Source organism: Lasioglossum baleicum, chromosome 10, assembly GCF_051020765.1.
Source record: "Lasioglossum baleicum chromosome 10, iyLasBale1, whole genome shotgun sequence".
Lineage (NCBI taxonomy): Eukaryota > Metazoa > Arthropoda > Insecta > Hymenoptera > Halictidae > Lasioglossum > Lasioglossum baleicum.
The window spans coordinates 1005406-1027805 of NC_134938.1; the positions used below are offsets into that span (position 1 = coordinate 1005406).

A 22400-nucleotide genomic window follows, 5' to 3' on the forward strand; every position below is an offset into this window, starting at 1 on the left:
CGCCAATACCCCGCTGTACGCCGTATACAATGCATGGTGCGTATAGAAATTCTGTACATTTCTCCACCCTTTGTCGAAGAAATACGAAATTTTGGGATATGAAAAAAATGGGATTTTAGAAAATTTCACTGATGGACCACTGACGTTATCGCACAAAGAAAAATACAGGAATTCAGGCATTATAAAGTTCCCCACAACATCCCTAATTCAATGGCCCCTCTATCGATCCCGGGGAATCCCGGGGATGATGATCACAAAAGGATGGAAGAGTTGCGCGGAAAAGGGTGGCGAAAGTAATGGTTCGCGGAGGGCGCAATGAAATAAGATGGCTTGGAAGTTCGGAGCAGATAAAGGGAAACAGGAGCGATAGGAACCGGGAAGATGGACAGGGAGAAGATAGTCTCCGAATGGAGGATGAAGGGATGACGAACCGCGAGTTTATCCGGTAACGAGTGGGGGAACTGCTGAATGACGAATTATTCGACTCGAGATGGATAGCCTTCACAGCCCGAAATTACATTAACCGAAACGAAGTGTACCTTCGAAGAAAGTTTAATGGGATTTTCTCCCGCGATACATCCGGTTATTGATCCGGCCCCTGTGAAGGACATAATCCAACGTGAAAATTCAATTCTCCGAATTTTTTCCCGTTGTTTTGTCGAGGTTTGTTTGCCGCCTAGGAGTTCCCACGAAAATAGAGACGTTGCGATCGAGTTCCCGGCAGCGTTCGGTTTCACGTCGATTCTCGATCTCGATGGGAGCCTGCTAGCTTCTGTGGAGCCTCTGATAACACGTAAACCGAGTTACCTTATCGGAAACCGAATAGCATTCTGGCGGGCCGGGTCGGGCCGGGTCGGGCCGGGCGTTCCGCGAATGAAATTCGCGCGTTGCACCGATGAATTTTTACCGAACTCGCCTGCAGGTCTTCCTGTAGAGAAATTTATAGTCGAGCGTTATTTATTGATATGTACATGATACGTGACGAGACATGACGAACACGTCGGTGAAGGTTCCATAAAAAATGGAATCGACGAAGTTTTAGCAACAATTCTCAGCCAGGTTACTGAGCAATCAGTGACCACAGGCCTGTACTCACAGATTCGCCTGTGTGCCATTCCTCAAAGGGCAGGAAGCGGAGCTGATATTCAGGAATAGGGAACACATGTACGGTTAATGAGCCGAGGCTCGGATCACACATGTACAAGGTGGAACGAGAGGTCCATAATTGAGTTGACGTGGACGAGCTCCTTAGCGGCTGCCGGGGTGTCGAAGGAGCTAGAGACCACCTGGAAATTATCATGGAGGTGATCGTGACAACACCAACAGATCCGCCAAACGCCTAGAGGGTGTCCTGTAGTTCTCACCTCGTGCGTGACTATGGCTAGCCACGTGGGCGGCTTAGGATCATTTAGATAGTGGCTAGGGACTCCTCCTGGCTAGAGGTCCTTGTGTTCCTAGGTATAGATAGTCTGGGAAATGAGGTGGTATACAGGGTGGGCCAAAATGTTGGGTCTAGATGAAGGTTGGGTGATGGAAGCTAAGATTGGTGGCTCCATTTTTGAGTTTCACTGTTCCTTTTCCATGGATCCATGTTTTCCTAGGTATAGATAGTCTGGGAAATGAAGTGGTATATACAGTGTGTGCCAAAATCTTGAGTCTAGATGAATATTGGGAGATGGAAGCTAAGATTGGTGGCTCCATTTTTGAGTTTGACTGTTCATTTTCCATGGGTCCTTGTGTTACTAAGTATAGATAGTCTTGGCAAGCGGATCGTATACAGGGTAGATCAGAATTTTGGGTCTAGATGAAGTTTGGAAGATGGTGATCCCGTTTTTGAAGTTGACTGTTTCTCTTCGAGGGTGGTTCCGCGAAGACCTTTTCCATTCCGCGATGTTTACGATGTCGCAGCAAGGTCCGTTCGCCTCGACATGTCTCGTGCCGCGATTTAAGCTCGCTTGGCGAGCTGCCCACAAAGAAACGAAGCCGGCCCGGGTTCTCCTTCTTCGTTAACTTGCGATGGAGCCCCGGCTCCATTTTATCCTCCGCCTCTGTGCCGGACCTCGCCGGCCTTGTGGTATAATTTACCGTGACGTAAAAAGCTCTTGCGTCCATGAACACCGGACTATGATACCGGGGATGGCTCGCCGGGGGAGAATCGTGTTAACGGGGAAGAAGGATGAAAGTCGAGACGAGCATTGATAAATGGGAGCCGTAAGCTGGCGGATGTATACCCTGGCTGCCAACAATGTTCACTGCGATGTTCACTGGTGGATCTAGCGCGGGACAAAACGGTGGGATCAGGTCCAATAGAGAGCTGTGCACTTCATAACTTTTCTTTATCCTCTGGAACTTCCCAGGACACGTAACCCACACTGATTATTAGGAGACATGTCATGGAGACTTTACACGCTTCCGGTTTTTTTAACAATCGGGTTTGCAACCAAAAATTCTGAAATAATTCACTGTCGTGCGTGCTATCAGGTAGAATGTTCATGAATTCTTTTATAATTTTTTGTTGACCGGAATAGGAGAAGTGGGGGGATTGTCGCAGCAATTCGCGAGTTTATCGGCGAGGCTTCGACACGTTTAGTGTTTCTGGGGAGATTTCACGTCCGATGATCCTGCTTTGGGAGCTCGTGCATGGAATGTATACGTCGCTCGGTGAACACGTAATTCCATCTGCGGCGGTTACGCCGTACATGTTCATCGCGGCTCATTTCGTATCCCCAAGGCCAGGCTCATCTGTAAACGGACCGGATACGTGGGCGGAATGAAAAATAGCTTGAGGAGAACCCAGTCGTTCCTCTCCAGACGACAGTGTACATTCATGAACGCGTTATGAATCATACCTAACCCAGACCTTCTGGAAAACTGATCGATCGTGGAGGACGTACATTTCTCAATCGTCCATTTATTATTTATTCATTTATATCACACACCGTTTTTTTCCATTTGCTAAAAACAGGAAAAATATGTTACACACGAGCAGTATCGGAATGTTCTGATGATCCGGAAAGTTTTATCAGTTCTCCAGTACATAGTGCGCGTGATTACGTCCCGATAAATCATTTCTACATCCCGGGACCAGGGTGGGAGGGGAATTGACTAGAACTTTCTCCGATAATAAAAATGCAGGATGACGAGTTCATTCGTGGCTGGAACTTCGCCGCGACTTCGAAGTTCCGAATGATTATTTGAATTTCGAGGAACATGGGCTGGCCCATGTAGAATTCATGAGGTATACTTCTGTCGATTGAGATGGAAACTTCTAGCGTTCGGTTGACGAGCACACTGACTGGCGAACGGGAATTAATTGCGATATTTGCAGATGAGAATTTTCAATCTGTAAAATAGCAAGTTGATAATTACCGGGAAATACGAACGATGTGTGGAGAGCGCTTTCTATATCGTGGACGTCATGTCATATCGTCGATGAAGCTAATATTTATGTGTGGAGGAATCTCAGGAATCGATACTCTCGAAATTGATTCGCAGTATTTACCACCGGGGTGCCCTGCTTGTAACTTCAAAGCAACATTGCTGTGGATCCGCTGGCAATATCCGAGCATATCAATACCATTAACATCATTCGATCTCGAGATATTCGTGTATAATGATTTGCTGAAAAATGTATTATAAACAGCACATTACTCTTTGATATTCTTGTGGAGCATAAAAAGACGAATCCAACGAGTACCATGACCGTACCATTCGGATCATCCGATCTCTAGATATTCTACATCAAAGGTAGAATTTGAGTTAGGCTCGTTTCCTTCCATATACGAATATCTGGAGATTGAGTGACCGTAATGTTATGGTCATTGGACTCGTTGGAATCGTCTCGTCGTGTTCTACAAGAATATCGGAGAAAATATACAAAGCGTCCATTGAAACAAATATCGTCGACTTTGAAATGTCTACATCTCTACAGCGTGATAATCCTCGCGCAACGCAAGGAGTGCAAACAGCCGTAAATTCGCGATTTCAGTGGAAAAATTCCTTTGCCATGGCCAAACACGGTTACAATCGCGGAGCCGCCGCGCCGGCTAAATTATCCATAGAGATGCGGCCCCGAAGAGAAAGAAGGGAAGTTAAGCCGTCGGAAAATGTTCGAAAGACGGCTCTCTGTGTATTCAACGTCCACAGACACGCGCCGCGACTCCGGAATCCTTGGGCATGGTTTTGAGAGAAGGTTTGTCTCCGTTCGAGGCGTCTGCGACGGTGTTAGGAAGTTCGTCGACGGATAGCAAACGGTTCTTAAATAACTGATGCGGCTGGAGGACGCGTCAGTTGTCTCGCGTTCTGCATTTTATGCGCCGCCTAACCCAGACTTGGTCCAGACCACCAACCCCCGGGCGCCTCTTGGGGGAGGAGCGTTCGCGAAATCGACCGACAACTTTCGGCTTCGAGCCCACGGCTACACACTGTCTCCACTTCTTCTTCCTGTTCCTCTGGTGCGCACCACAGTCTGACGGTCTCTCCTCCTCGTTGCATGCATTATTCATCCCGGGATCATGACTGATACCGACGACGTGGCATTTTTATCGCGGCTCTGCTTGCGGATCACGACCTAGCGATCCCCGATTTCGGGCCGGTCAGCTACACGCTGAAATTGACAGACTGTTTGTGCTGGGAGCCTCTGCTTTGTTACTCTTAACGCGGAGTCAAGCACCAGCTTCTGGGTGCTGTGGAAGCAGCGGGGGACGTCTATTCATTAACAATTACATTGGGCGACACTATCACTATATTTACGTCAAGGTGCCAGCTCAGGTCTAACCCAGAGATGAATTTAGTCAAAGGAATCGCCTCGAATCGCCAGCGGCTACGGTGAATGAGGCCAGGATACATGCAGTTGCTGTCGCCCCTTACACGACGCCTGGTTATGAGACCACATAGCCCCGGGGTAGCCAAGAGACACCTAAGTCTGCGGATTTGACCAACGACACGTAGAAGTGTCCAGTCCTCCGCCGGTTAGCACACGCGATGAAAGAGGAATACCAACACTGTTTCATGCTGGATCAGTCGGTGATCCCTGCGCTGATGATCTGAAATTTCCAGGAAACTGGAACTACTTAGGAGGTCCTTTCTTTCTCCAATCATGTCGCCAGGTGCAATAAAACATCCTCGGCGAAGAGTATCGACGTGACAAAGATCTCCTCGTGACATGGTCGTCTCCATTGATCTTTGGGGGACCTCATTCTACCGGGCTCCTTCGCACACTCTATTCCACTTGTCCGATCTTAAATCGCCCCGATTCCACATTCTGATCATAGGTCGCCCCTATTCAACTTGTCCGACAAGAGCCACTAACTTCATTCTACTCGTCTGCCCATCGCCTATTTCACTAGTCTGGCCACAGGTCCCACCGATTCTGCTTGCTTTATCATGGATAGCGTCCTCGCTGGATTACTTGTGCGTACGTTCCATTTGGGTTTGAATTCGTTCCAATCGATGTCGTCTCTCTTGTCTGACCAGCGGTCGTCCTTTTCTACTTGCCCGAACGTTTTATCGCAGGTCATCTTATCGGTTGAATGGGACCTGGGTCCTCATAGGATCAGCATCCACGTAGGATAATGGGTAGCGATGGAATTAAAAGGAACCTTCGCATATTAGGCCGGTGTCCTCTTTTTCCGGCATCCGGCTGGCGTGGAGCCACGTCCTCGTACGATCAATTCTCTCGTCGCGACTGTTTTCTATCCGGCGGAAATTCTTCCGGGCGGAAAGTATTAAAATACTTCGAACGGGCAACAACTTCCGCGGGCACCGGTGTAATCCGTTTTCCCCGGGGAAGGGTCCAAGTCGAAAATAAACCACTTTGGAAGCGGCACACTGCGCCGTTTCCCTTCCCCCCTCCCCCCCCTCCTTTATAGTCTTCGGTAACGGTGGCAAGTTTTCCCTTCGACAGAGGAGCATCGGAGGCGGCGCGGTATTAAACCAAGAAAAACCACGGCTGCGAAAGTGTGCCATTATTCTTAACACCTCGCGACTCGCGCACCCGAAGAGATATAACTTTCCCCAACCTCTAACCCCCTTTCGTCCCGCCTCGCTTCCCGGAAATTCTGCCGGTAGTCGTCTCACGAAAATTCTTAGCCGAGTTCTGACGTCGAGCGAGCAGAGTTTCGGCCCGGCAAGACTCGGGCAACATTGTTCAACCGCGGAATTCATAAAACAAGCCGAAGCAGACAGGAAAAGTGCCAGTCAAAGCAGTTGGTCAAAGAGGATGATCCACGGGCACGCGGATCATCCATCAGGAACCATCCGAGCTGCAATGAAAATTAAAACTCCTGTGCATCGCGTTCCCTACACTTTCCGAACTTGCCCTCGGCTGCACGGAACTTCGGAACTTCGAATTTTCTTACTGCGCTCAGTCCCTGTCAATTTCCATCTCATTGAACATTCTAATTTCTGGTCTTCAATTTTTACAATCTCTCGTATTCATGCAGTACACTCCTGGGATCATGCGAAAGAACTTTTTCCTTTGCGAAAATACCGCTCCGTTCAGAGTTATTAAAGAAAAACACTTTGGGCGGAGCCTGTACGCTGTAACCGCGCTGATTGGTCCGCGTTTTTCGTTAATAACTCGGTAACTGTGCCACGGAAAACATTTTCGCAAAGGAAAAAGTTGCTCCGATTGACCTCGGGAATCGCCCTTTCGAAGGAATTTCACAATTTTCTGAATTTCCTGGTTCTTGATGCAATAAAATTGATCGCAGATGTTCGGAACGGCCATGCAATAATTTTCTACAGTTCGGTGTATCGCGTGCCATTTTCTCGAATATTATGCACCAAGCCTCTCTCCGTTGTCAATACAACCAGGCACGAAGAATTCACCCTCCCCAGGGTGCGGGAATAGAAGAACCGGAAATTCGAGTTTGGCAGCGCCACTGACACTTCGATGGCAGTAAAAAGCGCTGGCAAGGTTAGAGGTATGAATTTCAAAGAGGAACGACGAAGTGTCTGATAAAACGCCTACACGCGCCTTTGCTCCCCCTCGATTTGATCTTATTCCCTCGACTGCGAGCGGATCCACCATTTTGCAAACCCGAGGCCGCTTTTCCGCGTGAATTTTTGCTTGGCTAGTGGCATTCAGAGGGCTGAAGGCGCGTCCACAAGGGACCCTTTGTTCCCGCTGACAATCGAACAGTAAGAAGCCGAAAAGTGTATAGTGCAAGGGGGTGGTAGACGTTTGCACTGTCTAAAATAAATTATTTTTAATATCTGTTCTGGGGTCGACAAAAAATTACGAAAAAATTCACGAACATTCTATACAGCAGAACACACGTCTGTGAATTTTTTCCGAATTTTCGACCGCGGAATCCATTGTCTATAAATTCGAGAATCTTGGAATTGCTGGTTTTATATTGAAGTCCTCAATGAACTGGCTCGATAAACCGGAAACGAACGATAGCAGCGGACAAACGGGCAGATAGGGAACAGAAGTGCAGGGAACAAAGTGAACGATAAACTGGTGTCCTAAGCGCGACGTTATGGACGAAATACCATCGAACTGAATAGCCGGCATGACGACGACCGTTCCGAAACGCAGATATCCGGGCAAGTACATCGTCATGCATACAGCCACCCACATAATTGCTTTTCCGAGCAGCGACGGGGAAACCGTTAAGGAAGGGGTTGCTGAGCTTCTTAGATATCGGCCTAGTTGCATGGCGAACGCAGTCGTTACTGATCTATTGCAGCTTCGATAGCAGCAATCTCGGAAATAAAATGTTTCTCGCCTGGCAAATAAAATATCACCTTGCGGAGACAACATTTTATGCGAGCGCGCACTGGGCTGTACAAATTTATTTTTGTCATGTTCGAAAGAATTAATTGTTGTTTCTAAGGGCAGGCACAATTTCAGAATTGAACATACAGTACAATAATCTTATTTCTGAATAATTAATCAGAGGAATTTGAATTGTCAATTTTTATTTTGCAAAATATCCGCAGGTGATTACATTCAAAATAAATAAAATTCATCTGACTGGATCCAGAGGTGGGCAAAAATTTTATTGAAATAAAAATTTGGAATAAAGTAGGTATAAAATCAACTTGGATAAAGCCCACTTTATTCGAAATTTTTATTCAAACGAAATGTTTGCCCAACTCTGACTGGATCGAATAAAAAATCCCGAAGGGCACGTGAAAGTCACGGGCCTCGAAAACTGGAGTTCGAGGGAAAAATCTGTGGAGAATCCAGCACACGTGAAACCGGAACAGCTGTACATCTCTGTTCCGATGTGAGAGAGCATACTATGATAAATACACCCGTTAACCTTACGTATCGACTCGAAGAAGGTCACTGTGCGGCGCAGCAGTGGTGACGGCGATGGTAATGGTGGGGGCCGGGTTTCGCGGTACCATCCGAGCGGAAACTGCCAACCATCGCAATATCGGCATTCGCAGCAGTTACGCGAAAAGCCGGTCAGCGAGATCGAGATTTATTCGCGAAATTGAGAATTCGGTTGAATGCGAATTCGGCCGTGCGCGCGGTCAGGAGTGCATATTTCATCGACGCCCCCCGCATTTCCGAACGAACTCCGCCCATTTCTGCTCTATAAAACACTCGTTTTTTCGGCCGGCCGACCACCAACACTACATTTGTTTCGTCGGGTCGTCCTGGATTGATCAGGCTCGGGAGAGAGTGATTCCCGTCAATTATCCCCATAAATGTTCCTGAATAATCCACAGGAAAATATTAAGTAAAAGATCATTTAAAATCTTGAGTTTGACTAATGTGACTGTCACAGTAAGATCATTATCGAGCCTCCGTTATGCAAACTGTGGTCCCATATCTTTTTATTTGCAGGTTGTCCACGTGGAATTTGTTTAGGGTAAACTTGACTTCACCGGACTCAAAATTTGTGCCTTTCTCCTATAAATTATGATGTATTTCGTATGTAATTCAATATATTTGTAATAGAACATGTAGTAGAATTAGAACGGACCGCACGTCGAGGGATTGTACAATATTTGATAATTCTCGGACGGTAGCCTGCACGTTTATGTAAAACATGATAGGATTTACTGCATTAAATCCCGAAATTTTGGGGGTTGAACGTACATCAGTAAACAATATTATTAACATGTTCTACGTTGTCTACGTTTGCTACATTGGGAACGCGGTTCCTCGTAGAATTTCTGAGAGCGACGAATTTGTGTGCGACGTATTTTGGTCCGCTGAACGCATTAGCACGTTATTGTAACGAGTCACGGACGCAATGATCTACAGACTGCGCGTCCGACTTAATGGACAACGCGAGCGAATTTCCGCCTCTTTCAGTTTCCTCTTAGTTTTTATTAATCGACGGGACGCGGCGCGCGTTTATCCGGCGGGAGAAAGAGAGGGAACGGATTCCCGATACTAACGAATAGCCCGAATTACCGGGCTACAACGGTCTCACGTTTCCGCGAGAAACTTCTCGTGATTTATGCCATTGAATTATTCCGCCATGCATTAATCCACACCCGCACACCCCCGCAGAACTTTCTGACTAATTCCTTCTCACGGGCAGCGAGTGTTCGAACTTTTTCCTGATTCCGTAAAAACTCCGTGATCGTAAACTACGTACTAACTGCGTGCTAACTACTTTGTATTCTATTACGTTCGATTGTCACGACTGGGATAAGCAGCGTTAATTAAATGGACTTAAACGGGCCTTAAATATTGTTCGGCGCTCCAGCAACTAAATCGTTGATAATCGAGAACGAAGGAATCTGTTTTCAGTTTTATGCGACAGTGTCCCTCGAAATACAATATTTGCGAGAGGACGGTATCTCTCAGATCATCCGTAATCTCAGCAGGGTTCGCGCGAAGTATCAGACTCGCCGTCATTGCTTCAGATTTCTTGGAAACTTGAGGTCGAACACTGTGTGCTCACCTAGCTTAACCCGGTTCGTCTATGTACAGGGGGGGATTGGTGTACCTACAATGTATACCCTTTGCATATCAATTAGTGGGTCATTAAACAAACAATTTCGTCGTGTAAACAAATAAAATCGTCGGACAAAATATTTTCAGAAATCCTGTTAATTATCAAGGATTTGTAATCGATGCCGAGAGCGACGTCGATCTAATTAGATCGACGATGATTTCGAATGAGCTATCAGTGCATCGAGTAGCTTGAAACGTTCATGAGGGCTGGCGGGAGGGGGAGGGTGGCGGGAGGGGGCTGTCGCGGGGAGCATTGATTGCGTTTCATCGAGATTGGCAAGTCGACGTAGCTGACAGACTGAAATTGACAAGTTCGCGCCCTAGCCTAACAACTTTACCGCAATGGTTAAGTTTGTCGAAGGTGAATCAAGTTTAATTTGTCAAAGGCGGACTTACGCCACTCCCGAACTCGCTAAACAGTATACTGTCTGGTAGTCCGTCCGCGGTAATACATCATGCTGTTCTATCGGGCCCTTTCTCCGCTGAATCCGAACCGAAACCATCGCTGCAACCCTAATCAGTCCCATTTGCGCGTTTTCCTAAGACGTCTTGGTGTCGTCGTGTACCGCGATCCGGGCGAGATCGATCGGATTCCTTAGATCAAAGAACTTCCACTTAGATGGAATCGGAATAATCAGGACAGCACTGTACTGAATTTTTCAAGAGGGGCACTTCAAACAGAAAAGGATTTGCATGAGAAAGGTAGCAAAGTCGAGAAAGTTCATTTGACAACAAAGCTACGCAGAGAAACGTAATGAGAAACGAGCAATGATCCCCGAAGTTTCAGCGCGTATTACGTCACGGACATAAATAAAAATGAGAAAGTTGCTTGGCGATTCAGGAAAGTGAGGGAGGAACGAGGAGTGTAGAATTACGAGCGAGGGTAAGTCGAACTCGTAATTAGCAGAGTTGAGGAAGTTGCGTAGCAGTCTAGAAGAAACGAGTGGATGGATCTTTTTCGGTTGCTTCAACTTCAGCGAAAATTACGAACTTCGTCAATAATTATTAAACCATAAATGGTATTATAGTTGTCCCAAAAATGTCGTACGTCCTTGGTACGATTCCTGAGATGATTCGAAGCAACTTTTCCCTTTGCGAAAATTTTCTCCGAGCCTCCGTTCAAGAGTTATTAACGAAAAACACGGACCAATTAGAGCGCACTGCACTACGCAGACTCTGCCTGGGCCAATGACAACGCCGCGCTCACCGGGACCCGCCCCCGAGGCGGGGTCTGTCCGTTTTTCGTTAATAACTCCAGGACAAAGCCTCGGAGAACATTTTCGCAAAGGAAAAAGTTGCTTCAAATCATCTGAAGAATCGTCACCTTGAGAATCAAAAATGTTCAATCTACGGAGCAACTATACGTGAACAGTTGTAACTGTGTAAAGGTAGCTCTGGCCTCGAGGATGGACTACGAGCAGAGGGTGAGCGAAGAGATAAGAAGTCTCGAAACTTGTTATTATGGTCTCACATTGAGCCATATAATTGCGGTTCTGGCTCGTTACGGTTATCGCTACGGCGTAATCGGATTTTAAGCTAATTATACCCTATCGCGGTGCTTTATTGGCGTTCCTCTGCAATAACACCTCTTGCATTCGGCTCTTACAGTTTTCCCCACTCCACGTGTCCATTAGAACCCCTCATGCGATAACCTCAATTTTCCATGGAACACATTCTAACAATTCCACATAAAACGGAGCTGTTGCAAAATAAAATATCTGTCCTTTTCTAATAATTTTAATTATTTTCGATCTCCCTTCTATTAATTTGTCTACTGTGCTAGGTATCATCCAGTCATTTCTGTTTTAAATGGCATAATGGAATTCCGTTCGGTGAAATAATTTCTCGGCGGCAAAGTGAATAGTGGGGTGGCAGTAAAATGTCCAGGGACTATAAAGAATGAGTTAAACTTCTCCGAGCAAGTTCCGAAATTTTTTCTGGCACGGTTTTCAACTGTATGTGGTCTCCCGCTGTCCTGGGACGTTCTTTTCGCGGCTCATCCTCAACTCCCTCGTCCCTCATTTTCAACTTTTTCAACCACTTAGGGCAGTGCGATCTCTCCTTACAGAATCACCTTGGAATGCCGTATAAATCCCCTTGCGCCTTTTCCGAACGTGGACGTGAAGCAAGCACAAGCGCGAATAAATTTAAAATAAAAAATTTTAATTTAAAATCAAATGTTAAGTCCAGGATAAAATACAAGAGGTCCTACAAATATGTATATTTCCTTGAGTATTTCCAAGGTCATTTGCAATAACTTTTTACCTTGCATCACCGTTTCGGTAATTAAGTAACAGAGAATTAAATTACACTGCTCGCGGGATCATTTCGCGTCAATCAAATCCACAGCAAAGAGCCAATAGGTTCGCGAACGCCGCATAGCCGATGTCATAACGTAATTAACTTATTAATCCATCAGACAATAACCCGTGGCTGATGAATCTGTATAATTGTCGGTCCAGCTGCATTTATATTGAGTCGCATTATCGGGCCTGGCTCGCTGGTTCGTATTTCCCTTGGGCATTGGCTCGTGATCGCCGATAACTCAAACTCGCAACTGAATTACTTCCATCGACGCGTCCGAAGCTCGAGTTCAATGCTCAAGGCGTTCGCAGATCATGACATCCGTGGAGGTTAGCTATTGTTCCGTAGGCCTGCGACGTAGAAATGGATCCTGTGTCGATTCGGTGACGACAATGTCATAGATGACAATTTCAATAAATTTTTCTCTAATTTCCTCGCTAATTTCTTTTATAAACGAACGATCTCTGCGTTGTCTCTTTACGTGCGCGTGCAAGAAAACAATTAACAAACAAATTACAAATTAAAAGCGCGAGAAACATTTATTCAGTAAGTTGTTGCACGTGTACAGCTCGAATGTACATTCCGTGGAATTGATTAAACTTTTAATTGTGAACGCATGCACGCTTGGCTTTAACTTACAATTGGTTGAGAGTTTGGAAAATTTCGTGAAAACGAAAATAAAATTCGCGAAACGGAACGTAGTCGAGTGCAACACTGTAAAAGGCGTGCAACAAATTTTCCGAAACTGCAAGCGTGTTTGAGGGGCTTGCAAAAATATTGAAATGCGTGGGAAATGAACGCCGGCTGAATGCGGCGAAACATGGAAAATGTAGAAAAATACGTCCTTTGTACAAAATGCATCATGATGGACATTTGTTGCAGTTAAAAGTAGACTGATAATAGTCAATTATTAATAGAAATGTATAAGCGGAATTGATGATACCTTATTCTTATTTTTATCACCAGAAGTTAAAGACTTTGTTGATGAGAAGCAAGTTAAAAAGATTAAATACTCACCTTACTTACTGTGTACATGAAAATATAATCATGGAGTTTAACGAATTTTCTCAAGGTAAAAAACCATTCGTACCGTAATCTCCCTATTTTTACCATATTCTGCAAAGTTTCAGTTTTAATTTTAAAAAATTCATCGCTCTACCTCATTTCTATCGAAAGTTATTTCTTTTTGAATCGAGTTAGGTCACTTTTCCCCACAGTGCGGCGCGGCGCGGCGTGCGGCGTTGGCCGGCAGTGGAGTGGGTAGGCACTGGACAGTGATCGCACAGGCGACCCCGGACACCGATGGAGGATTTACTGCATACTGTACCTACACTATACGATACCTATACCATACTATACCTACACTATACTACTCAACCTAAACTACACAATACCACAGGAAATCCAACGGTGAATATTTCAGCAATCAGAAAAATGTGCCAGTAAACAAAAAGACTGCCTGAAGCTGCTCCAGCGTCGACACGGGTCACGTTTTCTTTTATGGCCAGCAACCATTCTATCCTCTTCATTCGGCGGGTTACGTGAACTCGCATAATCCCCGCATTCTACACGAACCAACAAAGCACCGGAGTTTGTTGCTCCGCCACAAATCTTCGCTAATGACGTGGTCAGGATCACAAGGGAAAACCAGTGCCAGACACCGATTAAGACAGCTCGTTTACCACCATATTCTCAATTATGGCGTGCAGGGATTTAAATTCAATGGGTCGTCTGGCATCATTTACGAGTCGCCACGCGACTTTCCATTCTCTCCTCTTGGAGAATGAATTTCTTTCGATCCCCATTGAGGATTCCTCGATTCTCCACTTCCAGTGAACGCGAGGTTACAGTCCGAGGCAAAACTATATGTCAACACCTTAATTTCCTATACATTTTTTTCTCCAGACGTTTAACTAGGTAATATGCAAAAACGATTATTTAACTTGTCCAAATAAAAAAGAAAATTTTCTTTTAAAAAGTTAAAAATTCCGATGGCACTTTCGATCAATTTTCTTGACACGTTACCTTTTAACATCTAAAAAAAAATTCAGATCGCCCAATTTTAAAACGTTATTAATCTTCAAAGCGTGTCCACGTAATCTTGGTCCCGACTGTACGCGGTTCAAAGTCGCCGAGGGGTGGCTGAAAATTTGAATAATACCAGGAATAAGGAGCTTTATTATCGCCAGGGACTTCTGTGTCCCTTCTTCAGCTTCTTTCGATCTCTTTTCGCTCGGTGGGAAGAGGGATATTCCGGGAGCGTGTTTTAATGGAAAATTCAATGGAAATACTTATACATTTTGTATGCCGTGGAGCGGTTCTAGAAATCATGCGGCGAAGCGGTATTCGATCGGAGAGATATTCTCCGCGGTTGAAAGAACTGAATTCTTCGGAGACTTCGGACTTCTTTCGCGCGTTCCGATGAATTTGTAATTGATTTCGCCTTTCTCTCTCGTCGACCTGCAACCTTTAAACGACTCGAAGATTTTTAACCCAGATCCCGAAGCCGGGTCTGATAAGATGGGACGCTCGTAAAAGAAAACCGATAATTGGAAACGCGGGGAAACTTTGTTGTTCGAGGGAAATGAGTGCGATCGATTTTCTTTCTGTGTTTCCGATTAAAAACATTGCTCTTTTTACGATCTGCTCGATTGTAAACAGAAATTCTATGCGTCCGACATTCTCTTCTGAAATTGTTTGTGAATACGTACAATTTTACTTTTGTTCAAAACCATGTGAAATAATTGTTACGTGGTTGAATACATTGGAAAGTCGAGTGATTTAATTAAGTATATAAAAATTGCTTGTATTACCATACTGGGACGAGAACAATGTCTGATAAACAAAATAAAAATTCTCTGTATCAATTGCAAATGCACACAGTTATGACTAATGTAGGCTTCAGTACGCTTACATTTCAATTACGAACTGGAAGCAAGTTTAGGAAATTAATTACATTCCCGACGACGATATTGTGCCGGAAGTAAAATTGTACGTTATTGCTAAGCTTGTTATGCCCCACTCGGAGAAAATTAAATGCGTCGCGTGCACATACCTACGCATTCTCCTAACATTGGTAACTTGATTAAACTTGCTATTCCACGTTGATTCAACCGCGTTGCTTTCCTTATTGACGGTAATTTCACTGAACAACATTATGACGTCCCAATTTTGGAACGTACATTTAGCGCATGTACCAATAAACTGCAGAGCTTCCTGCATCGGGATTTTTTATACATATTCACTGTTAGTTGAAGTACACGTGTGATTTTTTCCAAGTAAAAATAATAAAAATTTCGAAAGTTATATTTGTTTTTTACAGACCATGTCCTGAGGGGATCTCTGATTGTGAGAGGTAAAGCCAGGCTTTGGGAATTTTTTTCCGAAAAACTGTCGAACCTTTTCACTTGGGATTTTTTTATAGATATTTATTGTGTATTTGAAGTGCACGTGTGATTTTTTCCCCGAGTGTACAAAGTGTTTTATTGTCGGACAGTTTCGGATCGATACCTGCAAAGTTGTTGGTACAACTTACAATATTTCGACACAGCCCCGTCGCGTCGTCTCGATGCGAGACAAAGGCTAAGAGAATAAGGCGTCGACACGAGTCGCCCCGGGCAGCCACTCGATGTCTGACTAATACGATCCCATTCTCCTTGGCAGGTGTAGGCGAGCCTCAGATGATTCCCTCGAGCCTCGAGGGAACCATCGAACATGGCTCGGGTTCCTTAAAAGCTCCCACTTGCGTGCTTGCGAAATCGTCTGGGGAGATACGTTCAGCTTAGCATTGCCTCCGAGGCGAGCAAGAAACCAGTTTCATTGAAATCGAGTGGAGCTTTCACAAACCGTGAATCACACTATTCCACATATTTTTCGAAACCTTTCGCATTAAACCCTTCAATTTCATATGAAAGTTATACTATCTAAAACTACGATCTTTCCGTTAAAAAAAAATGGTGCAACAATTTACTTGGACACATTTTAAAGCCTGAAGCCTTTACTTTCGCGTACCGTTGTTCTATTTTTTATTGGATATTTTTCCACGATATGGCAGGTGAAAAACTGAGGACCCTTTTTTCCGAAAAAATAGTGCAACTTCAAACCTCTGTAAAATCGTCAAAAAATTGTTTTTGTAAACGAATATTCCAGAGATTTGAAGATTGGAGCTTCCTCTTTGCAACAAGATCTTGAAAATCGATCTAAGATTCTTTTTAGTGTTTTTATCAACAATTGAACAAGAGATGTACGGGCAACTTTACTTTACACCACCAAACTAGGTCCTCTCATTTGTTCCATAAAATGGTAAAAAAAATCGAACATCATTTTTCATGATTTCGTTGTAAAGACGAAGCTTCAATCTTGAAATTAATGGTAGATTCATTGACAGAAAAAATTTTTTGACGTTTCTACAGAGGTTTAAAGTAGTTTTTATGACAGAAAACATGTCTTTAGTTTTCCAACTGTCACTTCGGAAAAAATGATCTTAGGCAAAAATGAATGATGGGCGGCGAAAGTAGAAGCTTCAAGCTTTAAAATGTGTCCAGGTAGATTGTTATACCATTTTTCTTAACGAAGTTATGGACAATCACTTTTCACTCTGTTCCGCACTTTGACCCGTACAATCGAAAGTTTTCAAAAAATGCTAAAATATTAATTTTGAAGGATTTGAAATTTAGAATTTAGTGCGATTTTTATTCATTTTGCGCATTGTAAAATAAGATTGTACACAATTCCACTTTCTTAGAATTTTCTCGTAGAAATTTAAAATTGCATCAACATCTGCATTCTCTTTGTTAACGTTTAATCTCTTCGCAGCATGTTCGATGCTAATCAACGGTATCGCGGAATAATTTACTGGCGAGAAGGTGTCGCGGGATTCGCACAGGAGAATAGCAAAGTGTTTCCTTCCGCCATTGTTCTCGCTGAACGGGGCAGGCCGTTGCATCCGGCGCAGCGATGCACCGCGGTGACGATATATACGAAATTTCCGCGTTTATTTCTGCAAGCACGATTTGAATAGAGGCGCGCCGATGCGTCGGGGCTTGACGTTTCACATAATATTTCACGTCCCAGTCCCGTACGTATAACATAAAAAAATACGCAGACACACACGCGAAAGGAAAGATTAAATTGCCAATGGAGGCCGCATGCAGGCAAATTGTTGTTAATTTCCAACGATGCGGAATATGTTATCGCTCGATTGATTATTCCTTTCGAAAATCGGGAACATGGAATTTCGTTGCTGTCCACGCTGGTCGCGTTTATGAATGATAATCGCCTGAATGCGCGCGTCACTCAGCCAAATGTTCACTACTGATCGGTATTGATAGTCTGACAAACGATTCAATAATTGAACGAAATTTAATATGCCGCGGACACGTGTCAATTGTGATCCCGCTAGATAATTTTTAATTTTTTCCGGAGCAACTGTCCAACCTTTCGCATTCGGATTTTTTATAAATATTTATAGGTAGTTGAAGTACACGTGTGATTTTTTTCAAGTAAGAATAATATAAATTTCTCGAGTTATATTTTTTTTTACATACCCCGTTTTGAGAGGGTACTCTGGTTGAGTGCTAAATTTGCCGATATCCGTGAATTATTTCAAAAAAAACTACTGAACTTTTCGTATCGGGATTTTTTATACATATTCATTGGTATTTAAAGGATACCTATGACTTTTTTCAAGCAAAAATAATAAAAATTGCGGTAGCTAGATATTTTTTTACAGAGCAAGTTTTGAGGAGGTACTTTGGTCGAGTGCTGAATTTGCCGATCTTCGTGAATTTTTTCCAAAAAAAAAACTACTGAACTTTCCGTATCGAGACTTTTTATAAATATGTATTGGTATCTGAAGTACACATGTGATTTTTTCCAAATAAAAATAATAAAAATTTCCAGAGTTATATTTTTTTTTCTATAGTGCATATTTTATGGGGGTACACTGGAGGGGTCAGTGAGCGCAAAGGAGGGGACAGTCCTGCTTAAATTAAAGTAAATATGTGTTATCATAAATAAACGCTTGGAACTTGTGCATTTCCAATTAAAAATCGCGATGAAGCTAGGCTGGTAGGATTAATGATTCCAAACCATTTTCGTCGGATATGCAACTTTCGAAGCTTCGCCGGTAATTACAAACTTTCCTCTGGAGAGTGACATCCATTAATCTTCTCGGCGGAAAACTGCAGAAAGATTTTCTACGAGACAGTGATTTTTCGGCTACTTTCCTATGTGATCAATTTTGTTTCCCCCGTCCGTTCTCGCGATAGCTATCCGTTTCTGGAAATCGAAAGCTCCCAGCTTTTTTTTTTAATTCACTGCGTACGTCGAGCACGGCAGTTTATTAAGAGTAATCCATCTTCGAGCAGTCAATCTCGATCCTGGGACGCTTTAATCTTTTTCCACATCGGACGGCCGCGTTCCCGCGAAGTTTCATCGTGTACCTGTTTCGTACATGTTCGCGGGAACAACTTCGACGTCAACCTACCGATTCGTCTTCCTTTCGTTTATCGTGCACTGATTGCCCTGGATATCCTTTCCGGATTTGCTGTGATATGGACGTCCAATTTTGAAAAAACATAATCACATTTAATATAAATTGCTATTTTCACGAACATTTTCATGAGCAATTTCACAAGTGCACTTCTCAGAGCTGCTCTTTACTTTACCGGACTCAAAATTTGTGCCTTTCTCCTAGAAATTATGATGTATTTGGTATGTAAGCCAGAAGATTTGTACCCGGGGCGGCTGTAGATCGAAGTTTCGATCCTGTAGGACCAATGGTTCAGGAGTTATGCTTACTTAAAGTTGAGCAATCTGCAGTGTTTTTGACAGGTAAGGGCGACGCCATATTGGTTTGTAGCGACGACCGCGAGCCGCTTACCGAGCAGAACCAACTCGTAATCACCAACTCGGTAAGCGGCTCGCGGTCGTCGCTACAAACCAATATGGCGTCGCCCTTACCTGTCAAAAACACCGCAGATTGCTCAACTTTAAGCAAGCATAACTCCTGAACCATTGATCCTACAGGATCGAAACTTCAACTAAAAATCTACTGGACTACATACCAAATACATAATAATTTATAGGAGAGAGGCACAAATTTTGAGTCCGTTAAAGTAAAGTTTACCCATTTTCAGTGTAGGTACATTAATTTGTGCAAAAACATTTGTGGAAAAAATGCTTTCGAGTAACATAATAATATTTTTGAATGATTTGATACCGATATTGATCATTGATGAAATGATGATTGGTTTTAATGTTAAAAAAAAAATGGAATGAAACGCCAGAAAAATTGTCTTTCAGTAACATAAAAATATGTCAAATATTTTTAAGTGCAAAATAAAATGAAATAAATATTTATTAAAATGAACGAGACGTGTTTAGAATTTCATTAAATTTTCTATGTGGACTCCACGAAGGTTTCAGGCGATCTACATTTTAATTTCGCGATCCGAAGCCGGATATTAATTCGTGAAACGGTGTCCGCCGTTCACGTAACACGATGGGAAAGTGAATTTATCCACGTCACGACCGGGGGGACTTCGACTCGGAAGTTCTTTCGACGACGAATCAATCTCCATCACTCGAACAAAACGATGCCGACGATAATTGGCTAACCTGAATTAATTGTTTCTAAACGATCCGCGGGACGGGCCGGGTTCCGCACACTCTTTCTCGTCTAATTACCGATGTAGAAATGATTAATACACTCCCAGGGGTGTCTTTTTCGTGTGGAAACGAGTCTGAAATCGTTCATTAGCGGAATAAGAAAAACCGATCGGCATTTAATGAGGCTTTCACTTTTAACTCTCTGCCACTGTCCCATGTACGTGTCGTTCGAAGGAACCGACTGAAATCAATTAAACTCTGGACAAACAAGATGTTTATATTTATTCTCTTCTGAAAATTCTCGAGGATATCGTCCAAGTAAGAAGAGACTCGTCTCCCTCGACAAACATTGCGATCGTCTGGTCCGATCACGCGATAACTGCCACTAACGAAGACTATAGTTCTCCGGAGACCTTCCCTGTTTTCTATGGCTCCATGATTCCCCTCTGTTCTCCGGCAATTGTCGTTCAAAGTCGCATTAGAGTGCGCTCGCATCGGTTATTTCGCCATCTCTGTCGGTTGATAAATACACTCGTAACGGAGACGCGTCGCCGAGGGAAATATTCGAACTTTTTAAACATTAACTTGGTACTCCATTTAACTCTAAGAGCATTGAAACCATTTTTAAAATTTTTATTATTATTAGTAAATTATTGTTTAATTTGTTCAGTCTCGGAGCTTCCTTTTTAAAAATAACAGGAATGCTTCTGTCCAAATTCTTAGCCATTTTTTAAATGATATATTCCCAGGGAAATAAATGTGCTGCAGAATTCCTGATTGATGCATCTTTGTAATTTTAACAATGGTTAAATAAAAAAGGAAATTGTACTACTTACTATACCTATAAATTGAAATTGCAATTTCTATTTAACACTAGGAGCATTGAAACCATTTTTCAATTTACGGAGTAAATTATTTTTCAATTTGTGAAGTTTGCGGAGCATTAAAAGTGATCGTTTACATTCCTTCATAAAAATAACAGGAATGTTTCTGTCCAAATTCTTAGCCATTTTTTAAATAATATATTCCCAAGGAAATAAATGTGTTGCACAATTGCTGCATCTTTACAATTTGAATAATGGTAAATTAAAAACAGAATTTTTATTTTGCATAAAATGATAGTAGTCGATTATTGGTGAGAACTGAAATCAAATTTACTTATTTTTGGTTTTCGTCCCATCGGTGACTTTCTTTCAGCCACTGTTTGAAGCTCAGAGATTGCCAAAGTAAATAGAGTTTGCTACGGCTCTGTGGATCGCAGCTACAATTAGGTTCGCGAAACTTGGTTCTTCCAGTGACACGACTTAATCAGGGAATATTGCAGAAGCTTCCGTAATCTGATCCGAATATAACCAACGTCTGGATAGAATGATTAAGATCATGAACTTATCGCTTGCATCGTTTGATGGATGTTTGGTATTAAAAGGTGTATTGTTTGATTATGTTACAGGGGCGATCTTCACGGAAGATCAAAAAGACAGTCCATCGGAGCTGGCATTCAAATACGCCATTTACAAAATTAACAAGGACAAGACTCTTCTGGCGAACACCACCTTAGTGTATGATATCCAGTATGTGCCTAAAGATGACTCCTTCAGAACTTCGAAGAAAGGTAAACAATCATTGTTTGTCAATCTTTCGGATTGGGATTTTTTATACATACTTATTGGCCTTTGAAGTACTGCGTGATTTTTTTCAAGCTAAAATAATAAAAATTGTGTTAGCTAGATTTTTTTTTATAGAGCATGTTTTGAGGGGGTACTATGGTCTTGAGTGCTAAATTTGCCAATCTTTGGGAATTTTTTTCCGAAGAACTGTCGAACCTTTTCCATTGTGATTTCTTATACACGTTTATGAGTATTTGAAGTACATGTGTGATTTTTTCCAAACAAAAACAATAAAAGTTTGATGAGTTATATTTTTTTTCATAAATCCTCTTCTGAGGGGTACTCTGGTTGAATGCTGAATTTTCCGATCTTTGGGAATTTTTTCCAAAAAAACTACTGAACTTTTCGTATCGGGATTTTTTATGTATATTCATTGGTATCTACAGTACATCTATAATTTTTTCCAGGCAAGCATAATAAAAATTGCGTGAGCTATAATTCTTTCTTTAATATTGTGCGTCGCGAGCGTGGGCTCTAAGTGAATACGCGCGAGGTCTCGAACGAGTCCCGAACGAGTTTAGTGCGTTTTTCCCGTGGATATTATTGGCCCGACGAAGAACCAGCGATCCTTTTTACGGGTCGAATTTCCGACTGGCGTGGCTCGAGCCAGGAAGAGCCGGGATCGTTTCGCCTCGAGGAAAACCGGCTCCTCGAGGAATAGTAAAAAGTTACGGTGCGCTCGCTGCGAAACGCTCTTCGCTGCGTAACTTTTATCCGCGAGCCGTATCGGGGATGAAAATCAGTCTCCCGGGTTGCGAAATACTTTTCAGCAGGTTGCCCCACAAAAAAATACCTCAAAAAGTATTTCTAAAACCTTCTACCATTTCTTAAATACTTTGTAAACGCATTTCAAAAATGGAAAACCATCTTACCAATTCAAATAG

The 22400-nt window shown here is 43.1% G+C and overlaps 1 protein-coding gene across 8 annotated transcripts in view; it reads left to right on the forward strand.

Annotated features, from left to right (window-relative positions):
• Positions 1-22400, forward strand: part of LOC143212665 (glutamate receptor ionotropic, kainate 2) — a 179446-nt gene that overhangs the window by 74592 nt on the left and 82454 nt on the right. For all 8 annotated transcript variants that reach the window (XM_076431656.1, XM_076431649.1, XM_076431650.1 and 5 more), the window contains exon 3: positions 21300-21461. In XM_076431656.1, coding sequence (XP_076287771.1) covers positions 21300-21461 — 162 coding nt within the window. The remainder of the gene's footprint in view (positions 1-21299; positions 21462-22400) is intronic.